Below are 15,244 nucleotides of genomic sequence, written 5' to 3' on the forward strand. Positions count from 1 at the left end.
AAACAGAAAACAAAAATAAACTAAATAATAAGTATTAGAAATCGACATTTATTAATCAAACCATCTAAATGCTAAATGTCTACAGATTCTGACTTTACTTACATTAGTTAGCTCTGTAAACAACATGAAAGCCAATGAGCGGTCAATGATTAATAACAAGCATTTGCGGCCCAAGCCAATGCAACCATTTGGAATGTCCTAAAGACGAAATAAATCATTGGTGTACCAGGTAACGGACGTCGAACGGGCAGACCAAAATAAAACAAAACAAACAAATAAAAAACAGCATTTGATAACAGAAATAGTTTGCGAGGTGTAAAAAAAAAAATATTATTATTATTATTATTTTTTTTTTTTTTAAAAAGACCCCTAAACAACTGTTTAGCAAGTGAGCAAAAGTACAGAGGCTGCACTAGAAGATGCAAAGCACTTATTAGCAAGAAGAATAGGAAGGCCGGGCTGGAATTTGCCAATAAGTACAGAGCCGAGATTAGTTTTTTGGTCTATTGAGACAAAGGTGAACCAGAGTGACTGAAAGGCTAAAGCTTTGAAAAAGAAAAGATCTGCTCATGATCCCAAACATGCTGTACAAGCTCATCTGTGAAACTTAGTCGAGGTAATGTCATGGCTTGGGCTTGCATAGATTATTCTGTGACGGGCTCACTAATCACTAAAAAGGCAGCAGCAAAATTAACTCAGACGTCTACAGAAAGACTTTGTCTGGCAATTAAAGGAAGTAATTTGGAGATCCTTTATCACGCAACAAGGACCCAAAACACACTGCCAAAGCAACAGGATTTCGACAGCGCCAAGAAGTGGAAGGTTTTAAACTGCCTGACTCAATCTTCCAGATTTAAACCCTATCGAGCTTACATTTTAGCTGCTAAAGAGGAGACCAACGGGAGTAAGGTGAAAGCCTGGAAAAGCATCATCAAAAGAAGAATGCAACAGTTTGGAAATGTCAGTGGAGCACAGGTCAAGCATGCTAACTCTATTTTAAATTTATCTGCCCGCCCGTGCCATAGATGCAAGTTTTGTTCTCAAGGACCACATTTCATAAGAATATTTAAAAAATAAAGATGGGCCAGACATTTGAAGATATGGTTAAAAAAAAGAACAAAAAAAGGAGTGAAACTATGTTCAATATATAAAATAGGGAATCTTAGTAATAGGCTATTTAAAAAAAAATATTCACTATAATGTCAAAATAATAAATTATTTAAAATATAGAACAAATATTTAAAATAAAAATGTTAAAAACAATGTAAAACAATCGTTACTAATATTTTTCTTGTAGTAACTGCAGTAGCTCTATTAACACATTATTTGGTTAAATAAATGACAAGGAAAAAATATTTTTGACGAACCAATTCTCGGGAAAAACGTCTAAATTAATGCAACAAATAGTTTATTTTAATAAAATGACAATTCCTGCTTATTTTTTACTATATAATTTTGAATACATGTAAATAATTTTTTTAATGAATTATCCACCCATTTTCTTTACCGCTTATCCTCATTAGGGTCGCGGGCTGCTGGAGCCTATCCCAGCTATCTTTGGCGGGTTACACCCTGAACCGGTCGCCAGCCAATCGCAGGACACAAAGAAATAAAGAACCATTCGCACTCACATTCACACCTACGGGCAATTTAGAGTCTTCACTTAACCTACCATGCATGTTTTTGGGATGTGGGAGGAAACCGGAGTGCCCGGAGAAAACCCACGCAGGCACGGGGAGAACATGCAAAGTCCACACAGGCAAGTCAGGACCTGAACCCCGGTCTCCATAACTGTGAAGCAGATGTGCTAACAGTCGGTCACCGTGCGGGCATGAACTATTTAATGAAATAATTTTTTGTAATATAGTTATATGAAAAGTACAATATCGATTAACTAATTATTGAATGAGATAAATTAAAAAATCACTCAGTATATTTTAATGATCCAATTCCAGGAGAAAATGATTAAATTAATGCAACAAATATTTCAGAACAGAAACACTCAAAGGGAAAGCGTAGCATATTCACACTTTCACTTGGGAACGTTGCCTGATATTAGATTTTCTGAATAGGGCAATTAATCCAGTAAATGGAGCCCATATGGAAACACTCAGTCACCAAGCAATCACTTTAATGAATTGGGGAGGCAATGCAACGTCTTTAAAACAACTGATATGCAGGATTGGCAGAATTATCCAACCCTCACTGGAAACGAGCCCGATTTACTGCCGGCAATGTGGACCAAACTCTGACATCAGTCGTACCGGGACCGAACAGCCCGTATCAGGGGCTTCGGTACCCCATACTTCCGAAGCACCCCCCACAGGATTCCCCGAGGGACACGGTCGGACGCCTTCTCCATGTCCACACACATCCAATCCATCCATTCATCCAGCAATCCATCCTCTCTGTCCCTCTGTCTGTCCATCCATCCAATCATCTTTTACCATTTTCTACAGTACTTTAGTGGTTAATTTTATTTTACTACCTTGAGATACGAGTGACTCACACAGTGATTTGCAGAACACTAAACACATTTGTATACATTAGACATGGAAGTTTATCACGATGTCACTTCCTTGTAATTCCAAAGCACTGACTGTCAAATAAGCACACTCATGAGCCAATCAGTTAAGCACAGCGATCAGGTGCACGAACACATGATTGCTTAATTGTAGACACACCAATTAAGCATTTAAGCAATTAAGCACCATAAAAAGGTAGCAGATGAGCAAGAATGCAAGAAGAGAGAGTCTATTGCTGTATTTTCATTTTTTTCCCAGATTTGTTTTTTTCTTTTTACTGTAATTGTAACCTGTGCTGGATACATATTTTACGTTTGTCTGATAGATTCTTAAGATAGATGAATTCTGCAGAATTTTCCTTCCAAACCACTGTAGATGACCTCATGTTTTGCTTGCGTTAGCGTTAGCACTTTCTAATGTCACATATAGTAGGTGCAGGAGTGTTGTTGTTTTCAGGTTGGTTCCCTCCTCTCTGGACAGGGAACACAGCGAAAAACGTGCTCTTACATGTGAGTGTTCGGCAAAGGGAGGGGTGGGGCCTCAATTGTTTTCAACAGATGGAAGTCATGGGGGGTGAAAGAGTGTGTGTGTGTGTGTGCGTGTGGGTGTGTGTATGCGTGTGTGTCTGTGTGTGTGTAGGTGTGCGTGCCTGCGTGTGTGTTGGGGGGGTGTTGAAGTGTTTCAACACAGTTACTTCCCTTGCATCTGGCAGCCAAGATGACGGGACACGCCCCGATTGATGTGTTTGTCTGCACGACATGGACTTTCCGTATCGCTTCACAATTGTGTATCATTCGTTCTTTCTATTTTCAATTAGCAATCGTTAATCAACAAACAAAAAAGTGACTGAATGACAGTATGCCAATTGAAACCAGAAAGTACAAATGATGCACAGATCCTTAACCATGACTTTTTTTCTTTTGAATCACACCGTAATTTTCTGACCAACTTTCTCATCCTGTTTCAAGGACAGTGACCTGACTCTTGACTGACTGCTAATCTACTTAATAGTTCGAGGGACTGGCTCATGCCCTTTTTTGTACTGCTGCTTAACAAAAGCGCAATGTCAACATTGAAGAGTTATCATTGCGATGTAGGATATTTAGGGCACGGGAATCGGGCAGTGCAAAGGCACTGTTGGAATTGCTGTTGTTCTTGCAACAACTTAATGTCCTTTTTGAGGGCCTCTACGTGCCTGGAAATTCACCAAAGGCATGCTGATGAAACTTTATGCAGTTTAGGCATCTCAAATATGACTCCCCCAAAACACACATCGAAAGTTTAACCTTTGCCTACCCTTACCCACCAACACTGGTTTCCCTGATTGACACGAAATTCTTTATAACTGGATGCACGGAAAAGTCTCAAGAACCCATGAACTGAAATGAAGAGGAAGTTGGCCATTTTTGTTAGAAGCAGCCATCCATCCATTTTCAACAACGCTTATCCTGGTTAGGGTCACGGGGCCCCGGAGCCTATCCAAGCTGACTTTGGGCGAAAGGCGGACTACACCCTGAACTGGTTGCCAGTCAATCGCAGGGCACATATTGACACGGCTAACCATTCGCACTCATATTCACACTGTAACTGAGTGGGAACTGAACCCACACTGCCCGCCCCAAAGTCAGGCGAGTGTACCACTACACCATCAGTGACGAGAAGCAGCCAATTATGGGGAATTCACTCAGTAGTGCTTTCTTGAAAAAAACTCCAAAACAAAACAAAAATTGCTCCAGCTTTACCAATTGACACGAAATTTGGTGGAAATATTGATCATAAAAGGATGCACGAAAAGGTCTCAAGGACCCTTGACTGAAAAGAAACAGGAAGTCGGCCGTGCAGCATTGAAGGCAGACAAACTCCAGGGCTCCATCCATCCATCCATTTTCTGTACCGCTTATCCTCATTAGGGTCGTAGGCGTGCTGGAGCCTATCCCAGCTGACTCTGGGCGAGAGGCGGGGTACACCCTGAACTAGTCGCCAGCCAATCGCAGGGCACGTATAAACAGCCAACCATTCGCACTCACATTCACACCTATGGGAAATTTAGAGTCTTCAATTAACCTATAATGCATGTTTTTGGGATGTGGAAGAAAACTGGAGTACCCAGAGAAAACCCACACAGGCACAGGGAGAGCATGCAATCTCCACACAGCCGAGGCCGGATTTGAACCCGGATCCTTCCAACTGTGACGCAGATGTGCTAATCAGTTGGCCATCGTGCCGCTACTCCAGGGTTCATACTATGATAAACTCCTAGGAAATTTGCGCAAATGAGCCCCAATCGAAAGCAGGTATCCGAGACAGATGGACAACTCTAAATTGCAATGTATATTTGCCTATCCTGTTTTATGTGGATGTAGCATGGCGTCAAAATTTTATGATGTTTTCAAGGATTTTATTAATTTGTGAGTTGCAAACCCAGCTGCTTTAATCATATTATGGAAAATTGACTAATTTCATACAGATTGTTTTGTTTGCATATCTGCTGCATGTGCCACACGCATGGACCAGCACACGACTGACAAATGTAATTTGATAGCTTGGTGATGAAGTGCTGCCCGCACGAGTGAAAATACATGTATTTTATATATATTTTTTTTTTGGTGGCTTTTTTTCATTGGTTTGCAGTTTTCTGTTAATAGTAGCTGCTTGTCTAGGGTAATGAAAGCTTGCCATTGGCCCCACAGTAAAGGGGAACTGTGTGACCAGTGGCTCATTTGCATGAGGCACAACAACCCCCTCAAAACGGGCTGAGTTCAGTGGGTCTTGAAAAAAGTATGATACCTGGGAAATGTTTGAAATTGTAAAAAAAAAAAAATGTGAACGTCTTAGACGAATCTGTTTGTGGACCCCATGTTCCTATTCAACTAGAATGTGGAAAGTGAAGACATAAAAAAGCACCTAGAGAAAGTATAGGGAGTTTTTTTTGGGGGGGGGGATTAGAAACATCAGGCAATGAAAAACACTGACTAATTCACATTTTCTGGCAGTTGGGGTTAAATGGTTTGAGTCTCCCTTGGTGACTTCGCTTCTCTAGGGGTGGTCTGCGGGAAATACCAGGGGATTAATCCTCTCTGCTTGGTGCATGAGTGTGTGTGTGTGTGTGTGTGTGTGTGTGCACGCGTTTTTGCAGGTTGGTGAATTTGTGTATTTATATGGTGTGTGAGAAAGATGTCAAGAAGTGTTCGTATACAGTAAATTGAAGGTGATTATTGGCAGCTGTTTGTGTATATATTTGACATAGTTGATAGTGTAAATGATGTGTGTTTATGTTCTTCACTGTGGGAGACTGTTAAAGAACTGTAGGTCCCAGAATTTGTGTTTACACTTGTTTTGGGTGGGGGCTGAAGTTGTGTGTGTGTGTGTTCTGTACAGAGGGCCCTCGCAACTATAGTACGTTCTTATGACCAACAGGGGCCGAATCCACTCAATTCATCAATGGTATCAAATAATTTGTTACAGACAGTCGTATTGCATCGAACATGGATTAAATTCTTGTTCTCCCTTTGAAAGATTCTTTCAAGCTCTTCTATGAGTTGAACAACTTCAGATTTTTTTGCAGTTGGCGCTAATATAACGGTAGTCGTTGACGTCGATTAATCGATGATGTCGTGAGCTCACTCCCTCACTTCACCACCATCCTCGGATGGACTGGCCCCACCGTCCAACTGATCCAAAGACATGCAGCCAGTCACATCCAATCACATTTGGATACCATCATGACCTCACAGACAGTCAGAACTCCAACACCAGTTCAGGTAAAACAACAGCAGTGTCGCTACTCGCTACAGTATATACTACTGCGATTGTGCTGTGGTAAAGTCAATCCACCAATGAGTGAGTTCTTCATCTAGTGTCTAGCTATGTGTACATAACTCTGGAGTTGTTCTATTGGGTTTAGGTTTGGGTTTTGGTTACCACCCTGACCAAAGCCCTTCTCTCCTGATTGCTCAGTTTGTCCAAGCAACCAGCTCTTGGAAAAAAAGCTTGTTTCATTCACATATGATGAGAGACCACCAAGCCCATTTAGAGATTTCTTTGTGTCCTGCCTGGGATCTGTGCCTTGATACAATCTACAGACCATTCCTTTAGCTCAATAGCTTGCTTTGAGATGCACTGTCAACTCTGGAACCTTGTATAGACAGTCATGTGCTTCGCCATATCATGTCCAATCAATTGAATTCCCCCCAGGATACACATTGGTGTATAATGATGTAACTGTCCTGAAATACTACGTACATCACCACCTTCTGGTGGATGGACACACTTAATATTATGTGTTGAAATACTAAAGGGCACTAAATCAGTAAATATTACCCAGAAAAACTGTAATGAAAAGATGGGGGAGGTGAAAGGCAACGGATGCTGAGGAGTATGCACAGGAAGGCGGGGCAAAAGGATCAAGGAATGAATGAAATTAAAATAAGTGCGACTGAGAGGGGTTAAGAAGGGGGAGAGGTAGGATGAGATAGAAAGAGGAGGGGCAGGAGAGATTGATAATAAGAGTACCCCCACCCCCTTTACTCCATGTGGAGAGGTTGGAGCTGCCTGACCCCCTCCCCTGTCAGCCCCCCTTGTTCCCAAAAAGCTTTGTGAAACTTTGCCCCGGCAGAAGGAAAGCGAGGCAGAGTGATGAGCGAGAGGAGCGGCAGTCAGGATCCAATTAGAAGACACAGCCACACTGACATTGAGGGGGGGAAGAAGCGAAAGGATCCTGACGTTCCCAAGTGGGTATGCGCCTTGTGCATCCGCCTTGTGTGTCATAATGGCTCAGCAAGCAAGGATTGGACGTCCAGAAGCTCTCTAAGCGTGCCGTGGCTACAGCATCCTTAGTTGTCCGTCACCATGCCGTCGGTCTCCCTCAGTTTGCCGACAGCTTTGGCCGGTCCTGCTCGTACCTGGGTCTGTCTGTCCTGCATGTTCTGGGTGAGATAACGTTTCAATCGTGGCTGTCAGTGTATTGGTGTCTGTGACAACTTTCTGTTGTCTTGTGTACATGGACCATGTACACAAGACAAGACAACTTTCTGGGACTGAACAGCTTTCTATTGTCTTGTGAACAAGACAAGACAATTTCTGGGAATTAACAAATTTCTGCTGTGTTGTTTATGTGGACCCTGCACACAAGAGAAGGCAACTTTCTGGGGATGAACAACTTTCTATTGTCTCATTTACATGAACAATGTACACAAGACAAGACTGTGCGAATGAACAACTTTCTGTTGTCTTGTGTACACGGTCGAATCATTCCCTGAGGAACTGATGAGACATTCAGAATAATGCCATGCGTGTTTTGGGGGTGATTTTGTAGCAGACCTGAGAAATGTTTCTGCCTTCTTTGAGGATTGATACTCGTCTCAATCCAGACCCAGATCAAGAAACCCAAAGGATCTATTGGGTGGTCTGTTTGTCGGGGGTTGGGTGCAGGGTTAGGTCCCAAGGTGCGGGGGGCCTTGGCACTATGACACATTGGAATTAGGGAGTTCTTAGAGGATGCTAGAGATGGGAAAACATACAGTAGGCACATTTTCTACATTGGCTTGAATGGATCTCGATATTTTCCCATTGCTCTGTGTCCCTCTTTTCCCGGTTCTAGGAGGTTGGGACACGGAGCTATTTTTTGCTTTCTCTTGTATAATTTAATCTGTCGCACATTCCCGCGCTCACTGAGGGCTTGATTGTGCACTCATGGGTCCCCCCAGTTGTAAGGTGGAAGGATGTGTTTTCTTGTCTAAAAGCACTGTGGCACCAATTGCTAAATTTATGTAACCCTGTTTCTTTGGTTTACCAAAAATGTCCATGGGTCAATGTGACCCGTTGCAGGTTTAACCACTAAAAATGGACATTTCTGCCCCTTCCTGTAGCCCCTTGTGCCACGACCGGGTCAATATAGGTAACCCTCGTGTTGTGTTGTGGGTTAAAATGTTAAGTATAAAAATGTGCAAATTAACAAAGTTGAAAGCAATATTTTTGTAAGAAAGTGTTGCTTGTTTTTATAAGTGTGTAATGGTTGGCTTTGAAGTACAAGGCCAGTAAAATTATAAAAAATATTAACCTAGGTCAAATTGATCCAGGAACATTATTTATGCTCCTGCAAAATGCATGTAACAGGAAATTTAATATAGATAGTGAATTTAAATATATTAATAAAATAAAAGAAGAAAAGCGCATGCCAGAAAATCATAGAAACATTATAATCGGGTCAATTTGACCCACAATATAACAGGAGGGGATCATTTTCCCTGTAAATTCAAAAATATTAAAAACAACATAATGAAAAGAAGAAAAGAGATTGTCAGGAGAAGACTGGAAAAAACCCTGGTCAATTTGACCCATGACATAACAGGGTGGGGGGGAGGGAGTTAAAAACACTGTGAGTGCTTTTTTCTTCATTTCTACTATTATGAAAGAACATTCCTGACTAAAAAATATAAAAATAAACAGCGCTCTCCTCTGGGGCTGAACAGAAGATGAAAGAGGGGAATCCCTGAATAGACCATTGAGATCCATCTTTCCCCATTACTGGTCCTTTGGGACATGACTGCACACCAGTTCTTCACGAGGAGACTGGATAATCTTACAGAGCTCTTCATCAGTTAATTACCATTCTTACCGAGGCGAGGTGAAAGCAGGGGGGTTGTAAGAGACCCTCAAAGCGCTGAAACCCCCCCACCAGCATAGCTTTGGGTCACTGATTGACTGCACCAGACCACTGTATAACAAAGCCAGCTCATGTATTCGTAATGGGCTCAGTACAGGTCTGGTAATTAATTGGAGGTCTGGATCAATTTAGTTAATTCCGTAGTTGGTGGGGGACACACATTGCCTAGCAGATTATATTCCGAACTGTCATTTCCCAATATATGAACATCCTCTTTGCAGTGAGGTTCGTGACTGTATTACGCTAAGTAATCCTGTGGATCCTTGGTTTGTGTCAGAGTTCCGGCCGGCCCTTGCTTGGCGACGTAACCGGAACTTATACATACAATAAGTCGGAAAGCAGTTCGCTATTCCTGAATTAACACGTTTGTGTTTTTTTCCCCTGTGGAAGCTATTTGCTGGAAAACTCTCCTCTTTGCGGTTTTTGTAATGCCCTAAAATGACAAAAAGATGGTGCCAAAGCCCTGGCTAAAAGGAAAGTACTAACTGTTGCCAAGGAAGTACTGTACTTTGGCGTGATACATCCTTGGAAATTGTCCCTTTTAATTCAAATATTTCAAAGGAAAAGGAGCCTCGTTTTTTCTTATGCTGTTAATCATTACATCCCTTTGGAATATACATCTATGTTTGATCCATCCCCGGGAACATTCTTTGTTTTTTTGTTTTTGTTTGTTTTATTGGTTTGAAACGAAGCCAAAATTCAGGTGTATTTTTTGCTCCCCTTCCTGTCTGTCTGTAACCACAACCTTTGTTGTGGTTACAGACGGGAGACAAGAAAGCTGCATAGGTTTGAGTTTTATCCCCTCTATTTTTGAATCGCTGAAATTAGCCTGTTTTGAGGGGGCTGTCCTGTCTCATGCAGTGTGAACCACTGCTCACCCCTCCCCCAAGTACTGTTGCACCAATGGCGAGTATGGATTTTGTTACCATGATGACCATGAGCGGCGCACAAGTTGGCTACATGTTGAGTCCGGAGTCTAGAAAAGTGAGCCCCCACACAGACAGCACACATTGTATTTTCCCTCTTGGAGGCAGTACTTCATTACCAAGCCACTGAATTACACTTGTCAATTATTGTGCAGATCCATGTATGTGACACATGCAGAGGACAGATGGCCAAACTCTAATACTCCCTGACTCCCACCGCATTGACAACTTTACTGTGCACTCAAGTAGGTGCCGCTTATCAGAAGCTAACGTGTGCATCCAATAAAACTCAGTGCAGCTCTGCTTTACTTTGGCTACAGTTTAATAGTGTTTCAGACAGTGTGGTCCAGCCATAGTTCTAAAATTGCAGAGCTTCGGTGGTGTTATGTAAATTAGCCAAACTGTGCATCAACAAACCGGCACGGTGGACGACTGGTTAGCACATCTGCCTCACAGTTCTGGGGACTGGGGTTCAAATCCCGGCCCCGTCTGTGTGGAGTTTGCGTGTTCTCCCCGTGCCTGGGTGGGTTTTCTCCGGGCATTCCTCCCACATCCCCAAAACATGCATGGTAGGTTGATTGAAGACTCTAAATTGCCTGTAGGTGTGAATGTGAGTGCCAATGGTTGTTTGTTTCTATGTGCCCTGCGATTGGCTGGCGACCGGTTCAGGGTCTACCCCGCCTCTCACCCAAAGATAGCTGGGGTAGGCTCCAGCAGCTCGCGACCCCAGTGAGGATAAGCGGTAAAGAAAATGGATGGATGGATGTGCATCAACCATTCCCTGAAATTCAGAACAGCTCACTCCCAGATTGATTTTGGGAATCTCCTTTTCTTTGTTAGTTTAAATGTTTTTAATTAGCTGCCCGAAAGATAAATGTTGCTACAGTCTATTGTATTTTTGCCCTCTTAGAATATTTGGGTATTGTTCTTCAGTTGATGAACTAACCACCTCTTTGGGCGCCTGCATTTACCCTGAACATTTTTGCAAGGGTGTATATCTTTGTTAAAATGTATTTTAGGGGTCCTGAAGATGACCCCTAAAACTCCCTCAATAAAATAGTAGAAATAAATTTGCCATTTACAGTAGTTTAACTGATCAATTTGAAATGGGGTAGACATGTCTATCATAACAGGAAGCACGAAAAAGACCCATTGATGAAATTGAACAGAAAGTCGTCTATTTTAGGTGAATTCCCTCATTTGCGCCCTCTGGAAAGTTACAAAAATTAACCCCCGATACCAGTTTCACTGATAAACACGAAACTAGGTGGACATGTCTATCATAACATCCATCCATCCATCCATTTTCTGAGCCGCTTCTCCTCACTAGGGTCGTGGGCGTGCTGGAGCCTATCCCAGCTGTCATCGGGCAGGAGGCGGGGTACACCCTGAACTGGTTGCCAACCAATCGCAGGGCACATAGAAACAAACAACGATTCGCACTCACAGTCATGCCTACGGGAAATTCAGAGTCTCCAATTCATGCATGTTTTTGGGATGTGGGAGGAAACCGGAGTGCCCGGAGAAAACCCACGCAGGCACGGGGAGAACATGCAAACTCCACACAGGCGGGGCCGGCGATTGAACCCTGGTCCTCAGAACTGTGAGGATGAAGCTCTAACCAGTCGGCCACCGTGCCGCCTCTATCATAACATGATCCACGAAAAGTCTCCAGGACACATACCCAAAATTGAACAGGTCGGCCATTTTGGCTTGAATACTTGGGTGAATCCCAGAACTCATTCTTTCACAAATTCCTACTCGTAAATGAATCTAAATGGAAGACAACTGGATATTAAAAATGCTGATATTGGAAAATAAAAGGATTTTTTTCCGATAACAGCGGCAAAGGCATGGGTGTTGAAACACCCACATACCCCATACCCGTAGGTCATTTTTAATCAATGTTTGCAACTGTTGCTCTTTTCACGTTTGCTTTGGGTGACTTGCATGAAAAATCACAAACAACAAAAAAGGGAAGTTCAACTACCGCTTGGTTGATTAATGAGAGGTGTTGAGCTTTGTGTAAGCCCCCTCCCTGCCCTTTGGTTCGCCAAGAACCCCCCCCCCCCCTCCCCACCCCCAGCTTTGGGCACGCTTGACTGGGCACATTGGCTTTAAACCTACCATGGTCTTTTGGCGTTTGCGAGATTTGGAATGGGTTCAGTTTTACCAATTTTTACGCTGCCGGATCCAAGGAGATTGAGTTCAGTTACAGTATGTCCACTTAACTACACACACAGGTTAATTCTTTTCATCCCTTTCTCTCGTGCCAAATTTGATCAAAATGTCACTTATTGTCAGCATAGGGGAGAAGTAAGCTTTTGTTAATGTCTGGCATATCTTATGGATTCTTTTGTTATATTTGTTTCTTTGGTACACTCAAGAAATTAATGGGTCAATATGACCCCCACATGCTTCGTCACCCCCCCCCCCCCCCCCCCAAAAATTGACAAAAATGTACATCTAAAACAACAATATAATGAAAAATAAGGCCAGCAGAAATGTTGTCCTTTTTTTCAATTTACATTTGAAAAACATTCTCTAAATAATCTTCAAAATATGTCAGTTTGACTTGCAAAGTAACAGGAGGGTTAACCGTTTGCTCCAAATAGTTTTAGTATACTGCTTATTTTGTGGGATTAAAATAGATATTGATGACAGGCTGTTTTGAATTGGCAAGAAAAATAAAGTTTAGAGCGTTGTTTTCTTCAAATTAGCCATTCAGTTTTGTAAGTAAAAAATGACTAAATGTTTATACTTAACATTGTTTACTATGGGTTTACAATCTATAATAATTTATTGAGGTTTGATAGGCTGCCTGGAAACACAATCGCAATACAGAAACGGAAAATAAAGGAGAGAAATTGACATCTTTTCTGACGTGAATATGCCATGATACAATTTCCCTAGTAGTTGGTGGCTAAATAAACGTCAGAAAAATAAACACTCAACTACAGATACCTGAAAATTCTACTTCAGTAGAGTCACAAAATATTTGTACTTTGTTACTTCCCATGACCAGAAGTTGCTAATCACACTGCTCCGGCTGGTGTTTTCGTTTCTTCCCCCCCTTTGCAAACAACCTTGGACAGGCTCCAAAACTAACACATGAGGGGTTACGGTGTCACAGCTCCTGACTGAGCCTGAGTATTTGGCAAGTTGGGAAGTAAAGTGGGGTGCTGCTGAACCCGTGCCAGCTTTTAAATCACGTGTTGCATGGATCCTTAAGGAAATAATTATGCGGCCAGTTCAGTTCCTTATGGACAAGAATTAGGATTTGGAGGTGAACTGCAGTGACGTTGCTGTTGGAAAGCGTGACCCACCGAGCATTTCCTTCTTCCATGTTATATGAGCACTAAATCAAGGCAATCAAGGAAAATCGAATGCCATATTCATCTTTGTGCTTCTGATGGTCTGTAAAAAAGATGGATTTTTTTTAGCCCCCCTTCTTTACTTATGGATGACTGGGTAATTTCCTCCCTGTGATCCATCTAACAGAGATGAAATAAATGTTGAGAGAGGAGATGTCGAGGGTAGTGGGGTGAGGTGGGGGGGCGCAGTAGAGAAGGAAGCGAGGCTGGAATGCCTGGGGTGCATTTTCGGCCCAAATGAATAGCAGGTGACTGTTCGTTGTAAAGCCATTTGGACAGTGGGAGCTGGAGAGTGGAAGAAAGCGGAGGAAGGGAAAGGTCTTTCGAGTGCCTTTGCAGTGAATTGTTGTCCCATTCCACTTGTAAAAAGTTGTTACCCTTAAGGGACACTTCCTTTTTCAGCGCTTAAGTATTTTCATTGAGATGAAGTTGGGCCTTGGAAGAAGGTTCATTTTTTAGTTTTTTTGTTTTTTTGCAAAAAAAAAAAAAAAAAAAAGTACATTTTGTCAAAAGTCTGGAATTTGCCTGCTGGGTAATCTCTGGGGAAGAGATGCAATGAGTAGAAAGTAGGAGAGGACAGGACAGGACAGGACAGGAGCCGTGAGCCTGGCAATGCCGTGTTGGGAGCGGCAATGCACCCGTCTGCAGAATTTGAGTGCAAATAAGAAGACAAGCCAGTAAGGCATCCTTTTGAGTAATGTCAAGATAGGCACTGCATACGTATATGACAAACAAATAAATAGAATAGCACTCAGTTGAGCACAATACTCCGTCAAGGTTTAATTAGGGCCAGAGTACCAGGACTGTTTATTGTTATTCTCAATCACCTTTGGGGTCCACAACATGCCTGAAAGGTTTATGAACACGTGTATCCTGGTCCTAAAACTCAAGATTGTTGATGTTAGTCAAGCAGATGGGAAGGAGAGAAGTGGAGATGAAGCACAAAAAGTCACTTTTGGCCAGTGGAAAGAAACCCAAGGAGGACACATATGGGGACATGTCGCGGTCGGCCCCCTAAGCCTCGTTCAAACGTCCATCCATGCATATGGTGTCCCATATGAGAGACGGCGACACGCTAACTCACTGATTAACCCAGTTGACTGGAGAGGCGGGGGTTTGCGAACAATGACACTGTCTGATTTGCAGAGGTCGGCAACTGTGCTCAATATAGATTTTATTACCTTGTTCAGATGGTCGGAAATATCCCAGACACAGAGGGGGTGAACACTTGGGAACAATGTTCATCTTTTGACAAATGACTCGTACCCGTGTGAAAATGTATGTATAGGGTGGCGAACATTTGAAGCAGCCAATTTGGGAGAATTTAAAGCCTTGTACTTTGATCATGTCCTACTCTGGAATTCAACCAAACGAGCCTCAAAGGGAGCAGCTATCCTAGACAGATGGGTCACACACATTAATTGGACAGTTGTCAACAAATTCATAATAAACGTTTGACAAAAATTAGCCGCTAACACCGGTTTTACTGAATGACGCGCAATTGGTTTTACATGTCTATCAAAAAAAAAAAAAAAAAAAAAATGCATGGAAAAAATCTCAGGGGCCCATGTCAGAAACTCAACAGAAAGTCAGGCATTTTGGTTTGATGCGCATCGCAATGTGCTTATTTTTGGACAATTGGAAGTTATAATGAGAAATATGTCTCCCAAAGTAAAAAATATAGCACTTTGTTGTCAAGATAATTATCATATGTTGCTAAGATTACAACGATAATATGGTACTTAGTATTCTGTT

General features: G+C 42.3%; 1 protein-coding gene across 14 annotated transcripts in view; it reads left to right on the forward strand.

The window, feature by feature from the left end:
* tns1b (tensin 1b) overlaps positions 1–15,244 on the forward strand; it is a 164,234-nt gene that overhangs the window by 18,989 nt on the left and 130,001 nt on the right. Inside the window, exon 1 of one of the 14 annotated variants that reach the window (XM_061692735.1) lies at positions 7,040–7,454. The exons of the other annotated variants lie outside the window; for them this stretch is intronic. Coding sequence (XP_061548719.1) covers positions 7,374–7,454 — 81 coding nt within the window. The 5' untranslated portion in view covers positions 7,040–7,373. Of the gene's footprint in view, positions 1–7,039; positions 7,455–15,244 lie in introns of those variants that run through there. 14 annotated transcript variants of the gene reach the window in all.

This window comes from Phycodurus eques, chromosome 12, assembly GCF_024500275.1.
Source record: "Phycodurus eques isolate BA_2022a chromosome 12, UOR_Pequ_1.1, whole genome shotgun sequence".
Lineage (NCBI taxonomy): Eukaryota > Metazoa > Chordata > Actinopteri > Syngnathiformes > Syngnathidae > Phycodurus > Phycodurus eques.